The sequence below is a fragment of the Oratosquilla oratoria genome, chromosome 38 (assembly GCF_046742065.1).
Source record: "Oratosquilla oratoria isolate Oo_2021 chromosome 38, ASM4674206v1, whole genome shotgun sequence".
NCBI lineage: Eukaryota > Metazoa > Arthropoda > Malacostraca > Stomatopoda > Squillidae > Oratosquilla > Oratosquilla oratoria.
In genome coordinates, this window is record NC_134814.1 from 2,731,272 (window position 1) to 2,754,562 (window position 23,291).

At 45.2% G+C, this 23,291-nt stretch overlaps 1 protein-coding gene across 10 annotated transcripts in view; it reads left to right on the forward strand.

Moving 5' to 3' along the window:
* Positions 1-966: 966 nt before the first annotated feature.
* Positions 967-23,291, forward strand: part of CadN (neural cadherin) — a 646,487-nt gene continuing 624,162 nt past the window's right edge. For all 10 annotated transcript variants that reach the window (XR_012965868.1, XM_076175966.1, XM_076175969.1 and 7 more), the window contains exons 1-2: positions 967-1,057; positions 1,823-3,165. Coding sequence is in view for 9 of the 10 variants with exons in the window: in XM_076175966.1 (XP_076032081.1) it covers positions 1,887-3,165 (1,279 nt within the window). In the remaining variant the exon portion in view is untranslated. The remainder of the gene's footprint in view (positions 1,058-1,822; positions 3,166-23,291) is intronic.

The following is a 23,291-nucleotide window of genomic DNA, read 5'->3' on the forward strand; positions in this document are numbered from 1 at the left end:
TGTAATATACTTGTGCAAAACTTTAAGACAATAAAATTGGCACCAGACACTGCTCATGAATTGTCATGTTACTCAGCAAGGCAGCGGGCATGCGCAAAAGGCACGACAAAATATTAGGTAGAAGTTTTATTGGGACTTTCGAATTGCGTATAAATCAGAACTAATTAAAATCATTTATTGAGGCCAGCGAATACTTGTACAGGTTATACATATAATGATTAGTAATATTTTCGTATTTTTACAGTATATATGAACAGTATGAAAGTCCAAGGAAAAAAAAATCTTGAAAATGTACTTACTTAGCCCTTTTGTGGTTCGCTGGTTTTGTCTTTTCTTCAAAGCCCTTGTATAAAGCATATATTTTACTACTGGAAAGTCCTCCCTATAGTTTGAACAAAGAAAATGTCTGGTCAAAGTGCAGGTGGATTGGTGGTAGAACCCGTAGAGGTCTTTGATCCTCCTTTACCTCCCACTCCCTCCTCACCTTCTCGTCTTCCTCCCACCCACTCTCCTCCTCCTCCTCCTCCATAGTAGCTGTTCCACTCCCACACGCAACCCCCTATATGTAGACCTGCGCCGTTGCCAAGTTTAAAAATTTTATCTTGTAAAGACAATGCATACTTTTGTTTCATTCAAATATGCGAGTTTGTAATTACTTTAGATATTTTTATATAGGTAAATTATCTTTTTACGTGCTCAATATACCAATAGATGTAGTTAATTTTCTGCCGCTTTCAGGAGAACAAGCCACTTCTAATCGATGCCTGCGCCCAGTCTTATCTTATCATTATTTCCTATGGATATAGGTTGCCCAATGTTATGTGAGACAGCCACGTGGAACACAAAGTTAGGAAGGATGGTTATGAAATAAACGAATAAAGCTTTATGACAAAAAATGGATAATAGAGGCATTTATTTGAAGATGCGTGATGCAGGTGCGCCTTGGGGTGGAGGGTGTGCAATACACGGAACAGCCAGTTTGCGCTTCAAACGGTCATGGTTGGGTGTTGTGGTGAGGGCTCGTGACTTTGCCTGGAAATTTAGGGCAAAATTGTTGGTAAGTAGTCATTTTGTGGCATAATACATCGTTGAAGTGGTCAATGTATAGGTCAAGCTATAACTTTTAAGTGACCAATATAGGTTTATACCCATAAAACGGGAAAGAAAATCAAAACAGGCGATGTAGGGGAGTGCTGGGTGGTCGTGTGTACCTGCCGCTGTGTTGATAGACTTGGCAGTCCGCTGTGAAGACGCTTGCTTGAATTACTATCGTACGCTAAATATAAATCACCAATGTCACATGTTTATTTGGCATAGAATTTTTAAATAAAAATGTCAAAGAATATTCATAGCCTCTTTGTTGGAGAACGATGATCACAGGAGTAACTAATCGGGTCGGGGATTTTGAAAACCCATATTCAGCTGATTTGGTCATGTCACCCCGCGATGTTAGTAGCAAGGTTATTTCCGATTCCTAAATCCAATATGTTAATATGTGTATTTTGTATAAAAAAAGAATGAAAAATGAGTCATCCCGTAAGTGAGATGGTGTTAACTTCGCGGTCCAGTCACAGTCTTGGAATTCTGAAAGTACAGGAAATTGCAACATGAGTACAGATTTCCTCGGGTAGTTTTTGTGTTAGTGTATCGTTTAAGATTCCGGCAAAATCAGGGGTTGAGTAGTCGTTTTAGATTCCGACAGAATCGGGGGTAGCGTAGTTATCCCATTTACTATTTATAACCATATGAATATTTTTCAATTATTTATTTTTATATTGATGTACCAATTATTTGGATCCTAATGTTATGCTTTTGTTTGCAGGATTAGGCTGGCAATGCAGTGTAGTGGTGTGACAAGTGCGGAGTGATAAGTGCAGTGTTGTACAATGAAGCCCAGAGTAGGCTTACGGCAGGCCCTGGTGGCAGCCCTGGCCCTTGTGTGTGTATGTGCCGAGTATTTACCTGAAAATAAATATCACCTGGCGATTGCGCACGACACACCTCCAGCCAAAATTGTGTACAAGATTGACCTTGAGAAAGATCAAGTTGTGCAGAAGTTGGTGGAAAGTACCTATTCTAAATACTTTGCGGTGTTAGACACAGGTGAGGTTATGACTGTGGCAGGGTTGCACCCTTTACTAGGCAAGACGGTCAAGTTACGGGTATCCACCAAGTTCGGGAACGGGGACATTTTGGTGTACAACATCTACGTGTTGGTGAAGGATGGGAACTCCATGCTCCGCTTCCTGAAACCCGAATATGAAGCACAGATGTACGAGAATATGCCTGCTGGGATGGAGTTGCAGGGATTAGAGGATCTCGAACTCTTTGGAGAAGAAAACACAAAATACGAACTCTTCAATGGCAATGGGAAGTTTGCCATTGAACATGGAGATAGTACACCAACTATCGTGACCACGGCTAGCTTAGACCACGAGGCCAAACCAGAGTACCACCTTCTCCTACGTGCTCAGGATCAAGATGGAGTAGATTCTGCCGAGACGACCATCCACGTCAAGGTGTTGGATATCAACGATCATGCTCCCGTCTTCACCCAGAGTGTTTTTTATTTCTTTGTTCCGTGGAACATCACCCGTTTTGGCAAAGTGGGTACAGTCAAGGCTTATGATGGTGACGGTGATTCTGTGGTGTATCGCCTCGTGAACCCCTCCAACACCTTCACCATCGTTCCCCAGACAGGCGACGTCCTCCTCATCGATGCACCTGAGGGTAACAGCTACGAGTTGGAGCTGGAGGCGTTTGATAAGCGGAAACCAACCCTGTATTCGGAGAACTTGGCAAAAGCACATATTGAATTTAGAGACCCGTTGGATGTTCTCTTCACTGGTGAGAGCAACAGCCTGGACTCTGTAGGATACCCAGACCACATTGTTGAACGAAGGTCTGTCCGAGTGAAGAGAGGCCAGCTGCGACACACGAAGGAGTTGGAATTTTCTGAGGCAAAGGGGGCTCAAGAGGGACATGTTGTGTTCCAACTTGAGAAGGATAATCCTTGGGAAACATTCAAAATCCGTGATAACAATCCGTGGGTGGATGTTGATGCTAATGGCTCAGTGCGAGTGAAGAAGAAGTGGGATTACGAGGAACTTGGACCTGAGAAGACCATCGATTTTTGGGTTACCATCACAAACAACGACCATAATGGTAAGTAAAGATTTTCTTTTAATGCATGAAAAATAATCATTTATTTGAATAAATGGGAAGATGAATTCTGAATACTTGATTTGTTAGATAAGGTGTCTTAAAAGATATATATTAAAACCTTGGTTCTTGAACCTCTCTCAAGTCAAACAAATCTGTTTTCAACAAAAAAAAATTTTGCTCTGGTAGTCTACCAAAATATCCGTTCCCACCAACCCAGAGGAAAATGGAAAATGTGGTGATGTTAAAAAAAATTTTGGAAAATATTACCCTGATAAAGCTGTATCTGGCTCAGTAAGCTGTTTAAATTCATTTCTCTCCTCGGACAATTTGGCTCTGTAACAGTTTTCAAGAATGGATTTTGGTTGAGAACTGAGGGCTAACACCCAAGAACCTACTGTACATCAATATGCCTTTATCATTTGCTCTAAGGATCTTTGTTTATTGAAGTAGCTTTGAAGTCTCTCTAGATTCATTTGGAATTTGAAGCAGTTCTAACAGAATGAGACATGATGAAATTTGACATAGAGGTTGAAGAATTTGGGAACTGATTTCATTGAATGCTCACTGCCAATACTTGAGCATGAAGTCAGGAATGGAAATGGTTTGAGGCTATGTGGAATGCAAGTTTGTTGTAAGGGTGTACAAATACTACATTATATTCCCATGCCTCAAAGAGTCCTTTGTAAGGAGACACCACACTAGTGCCCTCTTGATAAGGACAGTTTTGACTTTAACCCAAAACAAGATTAATGGCAGTGGATACCTCAACAAAAGTTAATCTGCATTCCTGTGACGAAGCCTGACAGTCATTGTAAAGACAACTGCATGTTTTGAGTGTGATAATTCAATTCAGTGTTGCAGTTACCATGTGCAAGGAAGGGTGGGTGAGGTGTAGTGGTATACAATTGAATACTAAATCATGCAGTGAATGTTGAATGCACTCAGCTCATTGTAAACATGTTATAGTGCACTGGTATCTATACGATTGCCTGAGGTGTAGAAACTTTGTCGTGATATCATGTTTTAACTTTTTTTATAATTAGATTGATGTTACTGTTGATTTGCTGTACAGGATACAATAAAAGAACCCAAGAAATTTTTCAATTTTACATAAATGCAAATCTTGGCACCCATTTAGACCCTGGATTATCACTAGCACCCATTTAGACCCTGGATTATCACTGTATATTGTCCAAACTAACCATGAGTAGGTGAAATTTGTCCATATACAATGTTTGGGAAGATGAGGATGCTTTGTTCTGAAAATAGACAACAGGGACATTATATGATGTCTTGCAGGATCACTACTTGTATCCATCTATCATTGGTAAGACAGCAGTATACAAAGCAATTTGTCCTGGCAAAAGTTTTAACATTAAATGTGATGAATTTTATAGACTTTGATCAGCTGAGGGAGTGAGTAGTCCTGGTTAGGAATGAGCACCACTCAAGAAAACAACATAATGTCTCTTGGCTGGGAAATTTCCTCAATTGTTAAACAAGGTCTACACAGTGTGCCACATTTACATATTGTGGGATAAAGTGAGACAGAAGTGGGTGAATTTATTTTATTTGTTCCTTCAAATGGAATTGTTCCCGGAGCTAAAAAAAAAACGGATAACTGCGGTCTAAATAAAGCCTTTTACCCGCATCATGAGAGTGGAGTTGCCTATTACATGAAACAGCCTTGCTGTGGATGTGCTGTGTCTTGCTACAATACTTCTGACCCAGGGCAGTGGGAGAGATGCAGGGACCTGTCATCCAGGAGGAGCCAAGAAAAGGAGGGAGGGGTGCTTAATGGGAGTGGAGTATGTGGGGATGAAATCAGTGGGAGTGGATTTGTATTTTTGATTTTGGCTATCTCCTTTGTAAGGGGAGAAATGCCATTTCTACATATATGTATGGATGATTAGATATATCTTTTACTAGTATACTGGATAGTGCTCCCTTAACTAGTTTCTTTCCTTCATATCAAATGCCGGTGTGTGTTGTGAGGCTAGTTGCAAAGCATAACAGCAAATGTGTGGTCCCACAACAAGTCCAGATGCTGAAGACCATGTGACTATTGCTATGGATCTAGGTGTAGGCAGAATGACCCACCAGTATGCTTTTACATTTTACAGTCTTGGAGTCCATTTTCCACACTTCATATAGGATTAGAGCAATTCTTTCCATGAGTTATGAATGTGATGTGCCTATGATTATATACCAATCATTACTCAAGATGCATGGTTGAGCATGTTTTGAGTGTGATCATTCATTTCAAATTCATAAGGTTTTAATTAACCAATTCAACTCCATTCATTCATGATAAATCTTCAGTTATCTTAATTTGTAAAAAAAAAAGTGAATACTAGTTGATTTCAGTGGTTTTCCAGTTAAATGAAAATTAATGCAAATTTGATAAGATATTTATTTGGTATATTTAGAAAATTGATACTGTAAATTGTTTGAAAATTAATTTGCACATTGTAGTACTGGTATATCAATTCAATCATCAGTTTATAACAATTTAACATCAAAGTTCAGTTTTTCTTATTTCCAATTTAATTCCAGTTCAATTCATAATTGAATTGTAATTATAAGTGACCCCAGCCTTTCACAAACACCTTTTCTCTCTCTCTCTCTCCTCTGTATTACTTTATAGAATATGCAGCTGTTAACAAGCACCAGTCTTAGGGATACTACTATTCTTTCTTTTCCAGTTCATATTTTAGGATTTATGACCTTGCAAACCAGTCCCATAACATTGTTTGCAAATCCTTCCTTCAATCTTTCCTTTGTTTTCTCTTTGGCACAATAGTACCAATTACAAGCAGTGGGGAACTTTTACCAGTATTTCAAAGCATTCATTATAATGGCACACTTGCTTTTTATGTTAGAACACTATAACTTAAAAGTGGATCTTGTTGTGGACCTTGTTAAAGGCTTTCTTTGCACATAGTGAGAAGGTGAGGCGAGAATGCCTCTCTCCTTCAACCACCTCACATCACAGGTATCATCAAATTGGATAGGTGTACACAAATTAAGGGGAATCTCATTTCTTCTCATTTTTATGGTTTATGTATTAAACTTAGATTAACACTTGTATGGCTACTGATTAGTGTTAAGGAGGCACTATCATTAACATTCAGAAAGTGAAGTGGTGCTTTATAGAACAAACTAGAATGAAGATTAAATGATAGGAAATGGAACTGGGTGGGTCAGGTAGCCAGAAAAGTGGTCAGGAGATGAAGTAAGTGCATTAGAGCAGTGGAGACAATTGTAGAAAAGATGTGCAAGTCATGAAGCTTTTTGGGAAAGACCTTTATTCAGAGCTAGACTCGTATTGATGGTAACTTGGCACACCAACCACTATTTTTCATAGATTTGAGGGGTCTGTAGTATATTTTTTCAATATGATGGCGTCGTGCATCAAACTTATTGACCTTTGATACAAAGAAAATTGTGAAAATTGGCTTGAAGACTGATGATGGTCCAAAGGATTTGAGGCCTTCAAGGTAGGCAAAGAAGAGGAACAAGTCTCAAAATGGTTTCTGAAACATGGCTAGTTGGCCTTTCTATATAAATTAGGAGCTTTTATTTCCCAATATGTGCTAATTCAGTTCCTTTGACATGTGTAATCTGACAGATAATACAAGGTACTATGGTTACTTCATGAATTACTTGCATTGAAAATATTTCAGCCTAATCATGGCCCCAAGAATGCAAGTAAATGTGGCAACCAAATGAACTGTCACCTTTACAGCTCAAGTGAGACCCACAGTTTGCCTTAAGCATAAACAGTGCTAGGGGCTCTGGCGTAAAATTTTTAATTCATCAGATTACACGCTGCTGGAGGTGCAGTGCATCAATGCAGTGAAAGACAGTTAGCTTTACCACAAAGGTTTTATATTTGTTCAGTAGTGATGTATGTGATACAAGATGTGTAATGATTTGTCGGGCATGGGATTTATCCATTTGACAAAATAGGTGATCAAAATTGATCAAGGTACTGATTTCAAGCCTGCATTTTGTGTTTGTGTATGTTTTATTGCTGATATAATAGCTTTGTCAATTTTTAATGCATTACTGTTATTGATAACAATGAGTCCTGTTCTTCCACTTCTGTCAGATTTCACTTTTGGAATTTTTGCCAATGTTTAGTTTGCAAGATTTTTCTATTTTCTGTTTCCGCCTGACTTTTTAGTTCTAGTTGCGGTAGCTTCACGTCCAGTTCTTGTATCTAGTTCAAAATCGGTTTCTCATTGCTCTCGCATTTGTTATCTAGTATGTATATGTATATATATATATATATATATATATGATATGTATATATATATATATATATATGTATATATATATATATATATGTGTATATGTATATATGATATATGTATATATATATATATATATATATATATATATATATATATATATATATATATATATATGTAATATATATATGTATATATATATATGTATATATATATATATATATATATGTATATATAATATACATTTTTAAGGGGTGGGAGGGGGTCAGTTGCAAAGAAAATTATATTGCGTCCTGTTCCCGTGTTCGCTCTCTCAGTAGGTTCAGGAAGTACGCCCGTTATAATTTGAATCGTGGTACGGCAGAATTCTAATCTCCATAATCGCCTACCAGATTTACATCCGGAAGGACATTTATTGCAAGATAGCAACCGTAGCGTGTTTTAGTAACATTTATGTATCCATTTCTTAACTTGTTCTCGAAAAATATAAAGCTAGCGCCGATGAGCAAAAAGAAACGTCCATGCTTCCTTATACGTGCGGTGGTGACGTCATCGTCGATCATAACGTCCGACAATGGCCGAATTTATACTGAATTCTTTTTGATAAACCCTTCAAGTGTACAGTGCGTGTGGCTTTCTGTGACGTCCGCGGGTGATTTGTCACGTGGTTTGGGTGTAGAACTGCAAAGAGGAAAGGACACTCGCCCATCCTGCTGGACTCGGTGGCAAAATATTGCGTTGAGTAGGTAGACTCCGTAGAGTGGCCTGGGTTTTATTCAAACGTTCTCCAAAATATAACACTGAATTTCCTAGGGTGAATCCAATGGACCTGGCGGCAGCTAGAATAAACGTTAAAGTTGCAGAACGTAGTTGAATGTAACTCCTTGCTCAAGGAGACTATTTCTTCTTCCAATTTTAGGGATAAAATGAACTGAGGCTTCCTGTGTTGGAAAGCAGGCGAATGAAGTTGACATTTGCTTTGGTGGTCGGTGGATGTGCGTGCACGATGTCGCCCCATCCCTCCACCCCCACCCCCCCTCTCTCTCTCTCTCTCTCTCTCTCTCTCTCTCTCTCTCTCTCTCTCTCTCTCTCTCTCGTGACAGATCGAATCTTTCTTTCGCGTGAGCCTTGTCAGGTCGGATGTCTGTGACGGACGGAACGTAGACGAGACTTGAATGAAAGCGAGCGGTGTGGTGTGCAGGGGGGGGATTCTTGATTGACACACGGTTGCCAACGCTGGGCATGAAGACAGAAAGGACACGTGCGAAAAATAGGACATTTACACGAATGGACCGTTATACTCGGGAGTCGCGTGCAGGAAAAGGACAGATTATGTACTTGATAATTTGAAGAATTAAACAAACATTTACATGAAATGTAGTCACTTGTTTGGTAAATGGCATATAATAGTGCACATAATGTATGTAAGGAGTTTTATGAATTAAGAGTGCAAATGCGTTAACGGGACGTACACACAAGTGAAAAACGGGACATTAACTTGTAATCCAGGACATTCGCGTTGGCCTTTATCGCCGCGAGGTCCTGATTTAATCCGATTGGGAAATAGTCGGGAGAAAAAAATCTCTGAAATACGTTATTGCTGCGACGGAGATTACATCCTTAACTTTCCTTTGAAAACGGGACAAATAGAGTTAGTTATCATATGGAGGAATAGGACATTTAGGTGCGTTGAGAAAAAAAATAATTGGGTAATGAATATGTAATTGGGCCCATCAGAACGGGTTGTAGGTTTCCATCGTTCTGGCTACCGACAGGCTACTCAATTCGTCTCCGAAGCGTAGCCCACACGGGAGCCAAATTACTACATCGTGTTCAATGTTTACTGGTAACATGAACAAGCCTGTTAATCACCCATTAGGTAATATATGGTAGATTCATGATATTCACTCAATTTTGTGGCACGTCCCATTTTAAACACATACACACACACGCACATCGTACGCACGCACGGAGCAATAGGCTCCAAAGAAGGACACGCTAGTCGACTTGGGGTAGCCATGGGGAAGCGCGTCGCAGTTCTTGAATGGAAGGATCTGCCATGTGCTGCCCCGGGGTGATGATGATGGGGATGATTGTTGGCCTGGACTGGGCGGCCCCCTGTGTGGGGGTGGTGAGTGCGGATGTTGTTGAAAGATTGGGACATGGGCTTGTTCGTTATATATATATATATATATATATATATATATTTATATATATACACACACACACATAAAAATACATACCGTGTGTTTATATATAATGTGTGTGTGTACAGTATGTATATTGCACAGACGAATACCTCCACCAAGCAGTCGATAGTTTTTTGTTAATTGTATCCTCTTCATTGCCTCTACTTACTACAAAGTGGTTCGGACACGTGGAAGGCCTCGATCGAAAGGAGCCCTGTTCAAGCCAGCATCCACGGCCGCCCAGCATGCATCCGCGTGATGCTCTAGAATCCGATAATGGCGTCGGCTCTAACGAGGGAAACCCCTGGTCCTGTCGTTTTATATTGTTTCCACATTTTTTTTTTTTTTTATTCTGTAAACTTACATATATATTTTTCTCTTGTTTTTTCGTATTATTTTACGATACGTATTGTGTGTCATTCTTGGAAATGTGTTAATAACTTTCAACAAAAACCCACTGTGTTGGATAAGAAGAAATGAAATAAATAGATTCCATATATTTCGATCACGGACTGTGATCCTCTTCGGTGTAATACGTATTCCACTGAAGAGGATCACAGTCCGTGATCGAAATATATGGAATCTATTCATTTCATTTCTTCTTATCCAACACAGTGGGTTTTTGTTGAAATTTACTAATGTGTTACATTACTTTGTAGTTATGTATTAGTAAAGTATGACAATGTCGATGGGTGTAATTTTCAAGCTAGTGTGCTGTTCATGCTTGAGACTTGAGTCACCCCTGTGCAGGTCTATGATAAAAATACACTGACTAAGATGTCCATGGCAAAAGGAAAGTCCTATAGGATGAACCTTTAAATTCTCTCTCGACTGACGGCGGCCAGAAGGGTATGTGCAAGAACGCAACGGAAGTGTTAATCGATATCGGGTATGTATATTTGTCTTGCGGTGGGGTCTTTGACAAAAGTTGTGCAAAATTCACGTGATGAGGTAGGTCAGTATGTGACGAGCCCATCTCTTGATTGGTTTCGGGCAACGTGGTGGGACATGGTGACGAGAAATGAGAGCTGGTGTCGAGGTAGTGTTAATGGTGTGCAATTGGCTGGTGCAAGCAGAGCATGGGTCAGCCTCGTCCTTGACTTTGCATAAAACGGGGAGGTCCTCCTCAATGTCGCGAGCAGCACTGGTGGTGGTGGTGGAGGCGGGAGGAGGAGATCACGTGAGTAGGGATGGTGTTGATACTGAACTCCACTCATTCTTGTCCTATCCAACCTCCTCTTCCTCTTCCATTTCCTCTTTGTCGGACTCATCCTCCATCCTCGTCCTCTCTATCCTGTTTCGCATCTCCCTCTCCTTCTCTTCCTGTTCTACCTCTTCCTTATCGTCCCTCTGTTCCTTCACCTCATTCTTACTCACCCTGACCTTTCAGAATTGCCCTCATACCTAATTCTCTTCCTACTTGTTCTACCACTCTTCTTTTCTCCCTACCTCTTCCTCTTCCTCCACCTCACTGGGGGGGGGGGCATGCAGAAACTACCGTGACCTTTGCTTGAAGTCAGCTGGGAGAGGACGGGCTTGGCTGCTTGACCCTTCTCAGTCCCATCGCTGCCACCACGTATGGACGGCGTCGCGCGCGGTGTAAAGGTCTGGGAGCTGGGTGCCCCTGCTGCTGCTGCTGCTTCTGCTGCTGCTCCTGCCGCCGCCGCCTGAAGTCGAATCGATTACTGGGAGGTGGTAGTGGTGGCGGCGGCGATGGTAGTAGTGGTAGTGGTTGGTGTGCGTGTGTGGCCGAGTTTGTACGAGAGAGAGAGAGGTAGAAGGGACTGGATGAGGTATGGGTAGAGGTATTTTCTTGTTTACGTCAACATTAATAATGATATTTGTGATATTGGGTGGAGGTCGTGTTTAGGGGCAAGAATTTGAAGACTGGTGGTGTGAGGCATAGCGGGTCCTCGGCTGAAAGAAATCGCCTGTTGGTAGACATTCAACCAATGTATGAGGGAGGAGGTATTGTGATGCGCGTTAAGGATCCCCCCCCCGTCCCACTTTTTTGATGGGGGGGAGGGGAAGGGGCGACGTGGTCGTCATTCGATGAGGAACATCACTTTAAGGCCGAAGTGGACAACGGGACGAGTGTGTTGTTGGGAGTTTATGTAGGCCAAATTGCTGTCCGTAAGCTCCTGTGTTCTATTGGCGAACTGTCAACGTGTTTGGCGCAGTGGTACAGTTCGATCCCAAAGTTTGCCGACAGTGCCAAGTGACAAGTGGCACTCTTATTTGTTGTATATCAATGTAATGACAACTTTGCCAGAAAAATCACTTGTGTGAGGAAGAAGTATTTATGGGTGCGTTTCGCTCATTACTTGTCGGCTGCCCCTACCCCCCCTCTCTCTCTCTCTCTCCCCTCTCTCTCTCTCTCTCTTCTCTCTCTCCCCCTCTCTCTCTCTCTCTCTCTCTCTCTCTCTCTCTCTCTCGAACCACTAGAACTCTGGTGTATTTTAAAGTAGAAAAATGTGATTATCACCTGTACTGTATATCCTACTGTGGCCCTGTCATTGGTTACCATTAAGCGAGAGATGAAGAGCTTCGGGGGGTTGCGTTCCTCGCTTTACCGTATCCAGGCTCGATCCTGGTCCAAACCCATGTCGATTAGAGTAACTGGGGATAGGCGACGACACTCCTGCCCTCAAAGATAGAAGCGCTGGTAAACTACAACCCCAAACAACAAAAACAATCCAGCTCTCGAACGGGCTAAGCTATATTTAATTTTAACCTTTTCTGGATTTTTTTCGTCACTTAAGGACGTATTAATAATAATGCACAAAAAGAAGTGTAGGTGTACCGTATATGGCGTCACATGGAGTGTGTGACCTAATGCCGGAGAGAAGAATTTAGGGGGGGAAAAGGAGCAGAGTCCAGCAATTACTCATTAGCGCGCATTAGATCAGTAATTAGCGGAGGTAGATGGCTGGGCCAAACTAATCGTTTCATTTTCGCTGGGGAATTATGTGAATTATATTCAAGATTTATTACGACCGGGGAGGGGACGGGGTGGGGGATAGAGTGGAGGTTTTGAGCCTGTGACATACATATCATTCTCCTTCCATAGGAGAATCTCTTTAATTCGGAAATGTGGAATAGTCGAAACAAAATTGCATTTCGAAAGCGTAACTGGACAAGTAGGCATCGATTTTTTTCCTCTCTCTATCTCTATCTCTCTGCTCTCTCTCTCTCTCTCTCTCTCTCTCTCTCTCTCTCTCCACCATAACAGTAAGGATATTTTCAGTAGGACTGTTATGTGGGTGTTGATTCAGTTTAGGAGGAAAGGAAACTATTTCCGAGAGGAATAAAATAATCGGCTTGATGTGAGTTGAGGACATTCCACCTCCAAGGCAAGTCTGTTTACTGCTGTTGAATGGAATTCGTCTGAAGGTCAGGAGACGAATTTGGGGACAGTCGTAACGGGCAAGACGTGCAATGCAGGATTAAGATTTAACGCTCTTCAGCGGAGCTTAAGGTATAGACAGGTTAACTTTAGTGGGATTATATAATTCGAAGTTTGTCATTTTTTATGTGTTGATCATTGTGTCCTGAGAAAGATAATAATAAAATATCACAAAGACTCTCGAGTTGTGTGAGATCAGCACATCGTTAATTGGAATATCTAAATCCAGGATGTCACATAGATCTTCACTATTATTCTCTGTGGTGAGTAGTTTTCTTTTGAACCACTAGAACTTGGTTCTAGAACCACTACGTCCCCCCAGCATCTTCCCACGTCGAAAGTGAGCTTTCGCTACTAGGGGGGGAGGGGTTCGACGTGGAGACGAATGAAATAGCCCGGCGGCAGTCGGAATGAAAGTGAAAGTTCCACCCGGTAAGGAAGGAGAGTGGGGGAGGGGTGACCATGAATAAGATGTAATCTAATCTCGCTGTGTGTGTGTGTGTGTGTGTGTGTGTGTGTGGCGAAATATATAAACACAGTCTGCGAACGAATCCTCAGTGCTTTAGCAAGTGGATGGGATGGGGGTGGGGTGGGTGGGAAGCTTCAACTATGACGTCATGGTGGTGGGCGTGGCTACAAGCCTGGGAGTGAATTGAAGTGGGTGTACGCAGTTGGGAGAGAACACGCGGGAGAACGGGGGTGGGGTGGGGGGGCAGGTGTGGCTGCACACACGTACACACAATGTGTGTGTTGGGTACATTCTCGTTGAAAGTTTTGTCAACCCAGCCATCTAGTCTTTACAATCCAAAGAGCATGAAAAAGATGTTAACGCTCTATTATGGAAGGGAAGGTGCGTACATAGGTGTACACACACGTACACATGGTAGTGATAGTGTATGTGATGTTTGACCTATATATGTCTTATGGCTTGGTTATTCGCCATTAGGAGGATGTTATCCGTAAAGGTGACTGCTCAGGGTTGGGGAGTGGCGGGAAACGGACCTTAGGTGCGACTTGTATTGTGTATACGTGTCTGTGTGCGCGCGTTGTAAATGAATGGAGATACGAGATAGCGTGATGGATCGATGGACCTTGGGAACGCATTCCCGGGGACGGTGCTTCGCGGGCCGTCGGGCGCCCCGGGCTCCAGGACGATCCCGGCCGTCGGACCAGACCGACCTGGCTGCAAGGAGTCTGGAGTCAGTTCGTGGCCGTCACATGCTCGAAGTCTTCCAGGTTCCTTGACGCGCGACTCGGGCGGTTGTGTACAACTGTGCCAAGTTACTCCTGCAGACTTCTTTCCTCCCTCCACCGTGCGAATGACTGTTTGCAATGCGTGGAGGAAATCTCCATCTTGGGTTGGATGTGGGTGTCCAGAGGATGTGGGCGTGTTTGCTACACGTAATGTTTTCATCTCAGCGGCTGGTCTGCCGGGTCTCTTCCCTCCTCCAACGTCACCGTCAGGAGGGAGCAGAGGGGGGCGGAAGGGCGTGTGGCGCGTCGCAGGTGTAAAGAACCTGCTCTCCCATTGTCATGTCTTGTCAAAGGCGGCGGCGGGCGGGGGAGGGAGGGAGGGAGGCCACTGATTGATTCATATGGAGAATGAGAGACGCCTTTACCCATTCACTGTCGGGGGAGGGGAGGGCCTACCAATGACGTAAATAGTATGACGATGACCAGAAACGTGTAAAGAACGTCGAAGATGTGAAATGGGTGGAGCGAAATTGCTTTGAGCACCTGTGTGTGTGTGTGGGTGGTTGTCTTTCAGACTTGAGTAGAAGCGTTTGGCGTTAGACAGGAGGATATATTTGAAGCTCGTCTTGGTACAAGGAGTTGCCACCAGGAGATTTTATTCCGTTGGCGGTAAAGCAAGGCGATAGGTAGGCTGGGACGAGGAAATTGAGTGAGTTTTGGGATCTGGGCTCCCCCAGTAGGTTTCCAGTTAGAACATAAGAAATAAAGGAGACTGCAAAAGACCATAAGGCCTACACTAGGCAGTTTCCATAATGTGTATGAGAGGGGAATGGGGGGGGGGCTAACACACTTTAGGGGGTTTGTGGGTTTACTAGGTCAATTTGCCCTCCCCCCCCGTTTCCTACCTTGTTAGCCTTGAAGATAAACTCATGAAAGAAGGGTTGAGAAGTTTGCAGGAGTGACGTGGCGTAGTTGCGCTCCTCGTGACCAGGGTGAAGTTGGGAAAGGTCTTTAGTCAGCAGTGGACTTGGAACGGTTGGTGGCGAGTCTTCTCGAGCAGAGAGGGAACGCGGAAATGTCGGCTGCTGCATAACGCAGTAGTAGGCCTACATGTAAGAAAAGGAAATACTGGGCGATGGGGAAGGGAATTTCCCATGACCTGAATAAAATCGCCAGGCGGCAGTCACGTGCAATAGTCAGAAGCATTGGAAAGGTAACAAGGATATGTGGTGGAGAAAGCGAGTTTTGAATAAGGAGGTAGAAGAGCAAGGCTAAGGTGGGAGTACGAAGAGAGGAGGAGGAAAGGGGGGGGGAGTGTAGTTGGAGGGAAGGCCCCGCGTGCGTCTGTTCACGTGACTGGGTCTCCACCAGACCTCCATTGAGAACGTGAGGCGTGGGGGGGGGGGGGGGCTGTAGGAAGATGAGCGTGCGGGTGAGTTGGGGGCGGGGGCCGGTGAATTACGTCGAGACGTCTGGGTTGTGGCTAGTTTCGGTACCGCGGTCGGGGCCTTCTTGTCGGCTAGTTAGGGTACTGCAGTCCGGCTGCCGTATCGGCTGATGGGTGATCCAGGTTGTCCTCGGTGACCCGGGTCGATGTCTGCTGAAAGGCGAAGGTACTCTTGGGTTAGCTGCGCTGGGGACTGACCCCCCCCCCATCTCTCTCTCTCTCTCTCTCTCTCTCTCTCTCTCTCTCTCTCTCTCTCTCTCTCTATATCTCTCTCTCTCTCACTGGATATTTTGTTCTCGAACTACCATTGAATGGTGTTTTCTAAATCTATTTGCCTCTCGCAAGGTTCGTGTGCTGCTAGTATAAACTATGTTCGAAGAGGTCTGGAATAGGCGCAGGTTCTTCAGTGCACAAAACATCCTGAAAGCAAGTGTCTCATTATTATGGGCCCTCTTCTGTCATTGGCGGCGGCCGGGAATCGATGACCATCCACCGGTGCGCGTGGCGGACAAGCCCGGCAACATCCTCGATCCCTACCACCACCGCCGCCGCCGCCACTGGAGGCAGTTGGCAATGGGCGGAGCAGTTTTGGCGTGGCTGGACAAGGAAAACGAAACTTACTGCCCTCTTGACATTGATGTTGCAACCATAAGTTTTCTTTGGAAGGGTGGCAGCGTGGACGCGCGTGCACACGCACACACCTTATGTGTGTGTGTGTTTGTGTTTCCAACCGTCGCCTCGGGGATCGAACCGAGACCTAGCGAGATGCCAAGCCCCTTACAACTACGCCATAGGTGCTTCAAATGGACTTGAACTTGGAGTTAACCTAACCTCCCCTAAAAATCAAGGTCGATTCCCAACTGCCGTCCATAGCGTTTCACTTCAGATATATATATATATATATATATATATATATATATATATATATATATATATGTGTGTGTGTGTGTGTGTGTGTGTGTGTGTACATATCGATGTGTGTGTGTGTGTGTGTGTACATATATGTATGTGTGTGTGTGTATATATATATAATATATATATATATATATATATATATAAGAACGAATTGCGGGTTCATGGGTGTTAAATGAATGAAGAGTAATAGACTTTGTGTGTGTCCGTCCGTTCGCCCGTGCTGGCGTTTGGCTTGGCAGCTGGTGAATTCGTTTGTACCTACTTCTCTGTTAGATCTACGCCCGGATATTTGGAAACATTTGTCTTGGTTGGATTGTACTCGTTGCCCCCTTTGTGTTTGTTTTAGAAAATACGGGCTGTTGCGTGTTATGGGGAAATAGCTTTGCTAATTCAGGTAATGCGCAAGGCGGATTTGTCTTGGGACAGCTCGAGTCGTGCAGAGTTGTAGGTTGTCGTTGTCATGATTCTCAGAGTCGGCGAGGCGTGCTGGTCGGGAACAAAAGGTGCCAGGTAACGATTCCCAATTGGTCCAAAAGTATTGTTTCCTTCGCCTGTGATGGCCTGGGTGACGTGGGTGGGTGGGTAAAGGGGTTTCCTGCTCGGAGTACAATTGTGTAGAGGGTTGCGTGTTGTCTGAGGAATGGTTCCAGTTAATTGGGGGTACAGCAACGATGATTGTTTTCTCGGTTTTGTGATGGTGAGTGATGACTATTTTGGGTTTTTTACTTTGCCATCGAAGAAGGAGGTGGGGTGTAGTAGTGTGTGTATACCTCGTGCGTATGTAAACGCTACGCCCTTGCGTGTTCCGGGGATGATGTAGTTAATTGAGGTGATAACAATGGTAGTTTGGGGTAGTTTAGTGACTGGAATACGTGTTGGTCATGAACTGGGGGGGATGGGGGGCACCCCGCCCCCCTCGTTAGTATTTGTTCGCGAATTGGTGGCATTTGGGTCCTGCTTTGTGCGCTTTACTGATGGTCGTCATGAGGGTCGTTAAGTAGAGATTGCAATTTTGGGTGATGTATACACAGAGCCGTTAATGTCGCGAGTATATTGGTATTTATGATAAAGATTGTCATTGGGGTCGTTGTGTCGTGATGGAAGTCGTGGAGAAGACAGGTGTGGCCATGGGTGACGGATGAGGTCGTGGGTGATGTGTACAAAGGGCAGTTATGGCCACCGTGTGTGTAGCCTAATGGCCAATTGGATCGTGATTTGTTGCAGTGGCTCGTGAGTGCCGCATAGGTTATGGCTGGTTGTTGGGAATGATTATTGACATGTGAATGGTGAAGTCATCACTAGTTATGGGGTATGTGTATGTTGGGTGCTGTGGTGCATTTGCGCTTAGGGTTATGAGGGTATTGTGGTAGTTACGGATATTTGTATTTTAATTTAGTTTTGGAAGTCTAATATGGGTGGCAGTGGAATCATGCGTTATGGTGGCTTCGTATTTCGAGTGTTTTTTGCCGTGATATGTCATAATTATGATGGCCATTCTGGTGATGATGGCAGAGGTAGATCGTGGTGGTTTTGAAGATTGACGTCATTTGAAGCCGTGGTTGATGTATTTGTGGTACTTGGGTTCGTGTTTTGTAATGCAAACATCGCTATGGAGTGGTACCTGTTTGGTGAGATTGATGGGGCTGCGGTTGGCACTGTAAGGGTGGTGGTGGTGGGGCAGTGTATATGTGTGTGTGTGTATGATTATATATATATGTATATATGTATATATATATATATGTATATATATATATATATATATATATATATATATATATATATATATATATATATATATTATTCATCGTCTTCATACTCGTTTTTATCTTCTTAAAATAGTCCCTCACTTGTTACCCGTGATAATGATGATAGTAATGGTCTTGTTTATACTAACAAATAAATGGATTAACCAAGTAGAATAAAGAAAGAAATAACCTAGAAGCAGCCAGACGATTATATTAAGCAAAGCAATACCACTCCCGAACGGATTAATGAGCATGAAAACAAAGTATGATGGTTGATCCCGATGATGAAAGAAGCTAAAGTTACGGGCCATTTGCAGTCGAAGAGTAACTTAGACAAGTTGCACAACATGTAACACGGCGTTGGTATCTTGTAAGACAGGCCAAGAAAGCTGTCAATTTGTTTTCATTGTTGTTGTTGTTTCAACGTATGAAAACTGTGACGAATATGTTTTGGCAGCTGTACAGAGATTTGAAAGCCGAGTACAGGAAACAAGTGCGCGCGCACGTGGTGGGTAACCGGACACCCCCAAGTCACTGAGTCACTGGTGACAGTGACGTGTCCTTTGAAAGACGGGTTCTCGCGGGTTGGTCGCTTGCTCTAGTTGCTCCCGAGGTCACGTGACAAAATAAAGGTCCCCTCCCGCCTCTCTCTCTCTCTCCCTCCCTCCCTCCCTCCCTCCCTCCCCTTTCTCCACTCTCCTCTCCTGTTTCCTCTCTCTCCTCTTCTGTCTCCTCTCTCTCCTCTCCTGTCTCCTCTCTCCTCTCCTGTCTCCTCTCTCCTCTCCTGTCTCCTCTCTCCTCTCCTGTCTCCTCTCTCCTCTCCTGTCTCCTCTCTCCTCTCCTCTCTCTTCTCTCCTCTCCTGTCTCCTCTCTCTCCTCTTCTCTCTCTCTCTCCTCTTTCTCTCTCTCTCCGCTTCTCTCTCTCTCTCTTTCTCTTTCTCGAGTTGCTGACGCTCAGGCTGTCATGTAATATACCAAGGCTTAATTACTTGAAAACAAAGTATCTCTTGGGAGTTACTGATTTTCATGCCGTCATGTAACGTACCAAGGATTTGGATTAATTAATGAATAACTTGAAAACAAAATAACGGAACGACAGAATTCACCGGTATCAAATTTAATGGGTCCAAAGATAGGTCAGGCGAGGTAAGTTAGGGTCCATACCTGGCCTACTGGGTTAATGGTGTAACTGGGTTAATAATTTGGAGGTAACGGTGACAGGATACCGAGATGAACATTTGGACGGTGCTCAACGTATAACTCCCCTCGGATATAAATTTAAGAGTTCAACACGCACACACACATACACGCACGCACACGCACGCACGCACAGACACACACAAATACACAGACACAAACACACAGACACACACACACACAAACACACACACACAAACACACACACACAAACACACACAGACACACACACACACACACACACACACACACACACACACACACACACAAGCACAATCTAATTGGCCACAGGTGATTGCCACTCTCTCGGGCTTACCAACCATGTAAAAGTGAGGTGACGGCTTCGGTCGCAGGCAGGCGAGCAGGGGATCTTCTGGTTAAATAAAAATCGCCTGGTAACCTTGTAAGGAAATCCTTTAATTCCTCAACATAATTTCCTCCTCATTTTCCCGTACCTCTCCTTCTCTTTCCCTCCTTTTCCTCCCTTTCTTCTTCCACTTCTTCCCTTTCCTCTTCCCTTTCCTCCACTTCCCCTTTCTCTCCCTCCTCATCTCATCTTCCCTTTCCTTCCCTTCTCCTTCCTCTCCCTCTCTTCTCCCCTTTCGCTCCATCTCCTTCCCCTTCCTCTCCCTCTTTCTTCTTTCCTCTCCTTCCTCTTCCTCTCCTTTTCCTCCTCTTTTTTCTCTTCTTCCTTCCTTCTCCACTTTCCATCCCTTCCCCTTTCCGTCCTCCTTGCCTACAGGGCCTTCCCGCCATCGCCTTTTTTTTTTCCCGTGATTCTATTATCTTGAATTTATTAGTCTGTGTGGCCACTGTTCTGTTTAAAGCCCTCTCTCTTCGCTTCACTCTTAATAGCCTTCTCTCCCTCCCACCCACTCTCTCCTCTCCTCTCTCCTCTCTTTTTGTCTCGCAGGCCCGATCTAGCACTGCGTGGTCACATCCCTCGTTACTAATGTACACCTTATCGTCCACCTCCACTTCCTCCTCGTCCGCCTCCTCTTCCGCCTCCTATTCCACCTCCTCCATCCCCATCTTTCCCGTCCAATTTCTCGTCCTTTTCCTCTTCTTTTCCTTCTCCCCAATTTCCTTTTCCTTTCCATCTCTATTTTTTTCGCATTGTTCTCCATTCCTCCTCCTCCTGCAGGATCTCCTTTCGCGTTTGTCCTCCCCCCCCCCTCCGTGGGTGCTCCCCATGGCAACATCAGACTCTCCATTCACTGATGCGCTCTCTTTTCTCTCTCTCTCTCTCTCTCTCTCTCTCTCTCTCTCTCTCTCTCTCTCTCTCTCTCTCTCTCTCTCTCTCTCTCTCTCTCTCTCTCTCTCTCCATTTCACAACAACAGCTCCTGTCCCCTTCCTCGTTTAACCTTAAAAGGGCCAGTGGGGGGGGGGGGACCCTCAGCTGAATAAAATCGCCTGGTGACAAACTGGGACTCTCACAACGACGTCTTCAGATTGTCCATTTTTTCCTCCTCTTCCTCCTCCACCATCCCAATTCTTTCAGCTCTTCCACCTACTCGAACCTCTCTTCCTCTTTCTCGTGTTCTTTACGGAGGCACCTCCTTCCTCCTCATCCTCCAACCCCCCCCCCGCCTTCCCCCCTCCCTCCCTCCCTCCAATTGGCCTCCCATGTGGTGTTCTGGGGGATGGACTCCCCCCATGTGCTCTGCCCTTACTTACCCTTCTTCCCTCGCCGCCCCTTCCCCTCCCCCTCCCCCTTCCTTCCCCTCGCACCTCCATCATCTCCCCTTCTCTCGGCGGATCAATACGACGCAGCGTACGTGGAGCGTGGAGGCTGCTCCAACTCCTCCTCCTCCTCCTCTTCCTCCCCCCTCCTCCTCCCCCCCTTCTCCCCCTTCATTCTCCTCCTCCCCCACCACCTCTACCATTTAGCCCTTCCCTTTCCCCTTCCTCTCCTTTTCTTTCTGACCCGTTTCTCTTCCTCCTCCTCCTCTTCCCCTTCCTCTTTCTCCCTTTCTCCACTTCCTCCCTTCCTCTTCTTCCTTCTTCTTCCTCCTCCACTTCCCATTCCTCCTCCCCTTCCTCTTCCTCCCCTTCCCCTTCCTCCTCCCCTTCCCCTTCCTCCTCCCCTTCCCCCTCCCCTTCCCCTTCCTCCTCCCCTTCCCCTTCCTCCTCCCCTTCCCCTTCCTCCTCCCCTTCCCCTTCCTCCTCCCCTTCCCCTTCCTCCTCCCCTTCCTCCTCCTCCCCTTCCCCTTCCCCTTCCTCCTCCCCTTCCCCTTCCTCCTCCCCTTCCCCTTCCTATTTCTACCTTCTTTTTTCCATTCCCTTCCTCTTCTTCCTCCTCTTCCTCCTCCTCCTCCCCTTCCTCTTTCCCCCTTCTTTTTTTCCATTCCCTTCCTCATCTTCCTCTCCTTCCTCTTCCCTCTCCTTCCTCTTCCACCTCCTCCCCTTACCATTCTTCTTCCTCCTCTCCTTCCTCTTCCTCCTCCCCTCCCTTCATCTTCCTCTTTCCCCTCCCTCTTTTCTTCCTCCTCTATCTCAGCCTCCTCCCCTCTTCCTCCTCCTCCTCTTTCTCAGCCTCCTCCCTCCTTCTTCCTCCTCCTCTTCCTCTTCCTCTTTCTCAGCCTCCTCCCTTCTTCCTCCTCCTCCCCCTCGTTCTCACTTCCATATTGTCATTCTTTCGCTCGTCAGTCTTCAGCCACTTTGCTTTTCCTTTTTCGCCAATATTTATCTTGTATACACACCTCTCTTCTCTCTTGTCTACGCCCTCCCTCCTCCCTCCTATCTTTCTTCCTATCACCCTCTTTTCCCCTCTTCTTGCTCTCTTCCTCCTTTCTCTTCTCGCTCTCCTCTTTCATCCCGAGGTCTCTTTTGTCCTACATGTTCATATATTTCCTTCTGTCATCACCCGCTCCTCTCCCTCCTCCTCCCACTCCTCTCCCTCCTCCTCCCACTCCCCTTCCCCCTCCCCTTCCCACTCCCCTTCCCCCTCCCACTCCCCTTCCCCCTCCCACTCCCCTTCCCCCTCCCACTCCCCCTCCCCTCCCCATTCCCTTCCCCTTCCCCCTCCCCTTCCTCCTCCACCTTCTTCCTTCAACCTTGTGGCATCCTCCTTCCATCCTCCATTTCTGCTCTTTCCCTTCCCCTTCCCTCTCCTCCACCTCTTACTACTACTCCTCTCACTCACCTCCACCCTTCTCCTCCTCCTCCTTCTTCCTCTTCTTCCTCCTCTTCCTCTCACAGCCCTGGTATCCCTCGTCGTATCCCAGTTTTTACTTTGGGGCCCCCAGTAACTAAGCTTCCCCCTAATCTTGATGGCCCCCCCCCCTGTCCAATCCACACAATTTCCACCTCGTTTTGAATTCTTGTACATAAACTACCCACTAAATCCTCCACCCCCCACCCACCCCTGAAGGTTTGGATCGCCATATCCTCCCCGCCCCCCTCCCTCTTCCCCTCATGTCTTCCTCCCCTCTTCCTCTCTCCTCTTCCCCTCTCCCACCATTTATGCACTTCCCTTTCCCCTTACCTCCTCCCCTTTGTACATTTTCTCCTTCGCTTCCCGTCCTCTCCTCTCCCCCAACGTAACTTTGTTCCTCGTATTGACTCCCTTCTCCTCTTTCCCTCCCTCCCTCCTTCCTCTCTTTCGCCCCCCCCCCCGCCCCCTCCTCTTCTGCTCCATCTTGGGCTTGGCAGGACCCTCAGCGCCCCACTTTTCCCAACACGTTCCCACTTGTCCAACTTCCTCCTCGGGATTTTTGTCCTTATATCTCTCGCAGAGTCCGCCTCCTCCTCCGTCCTCCTCCTCCTCCTCCTCC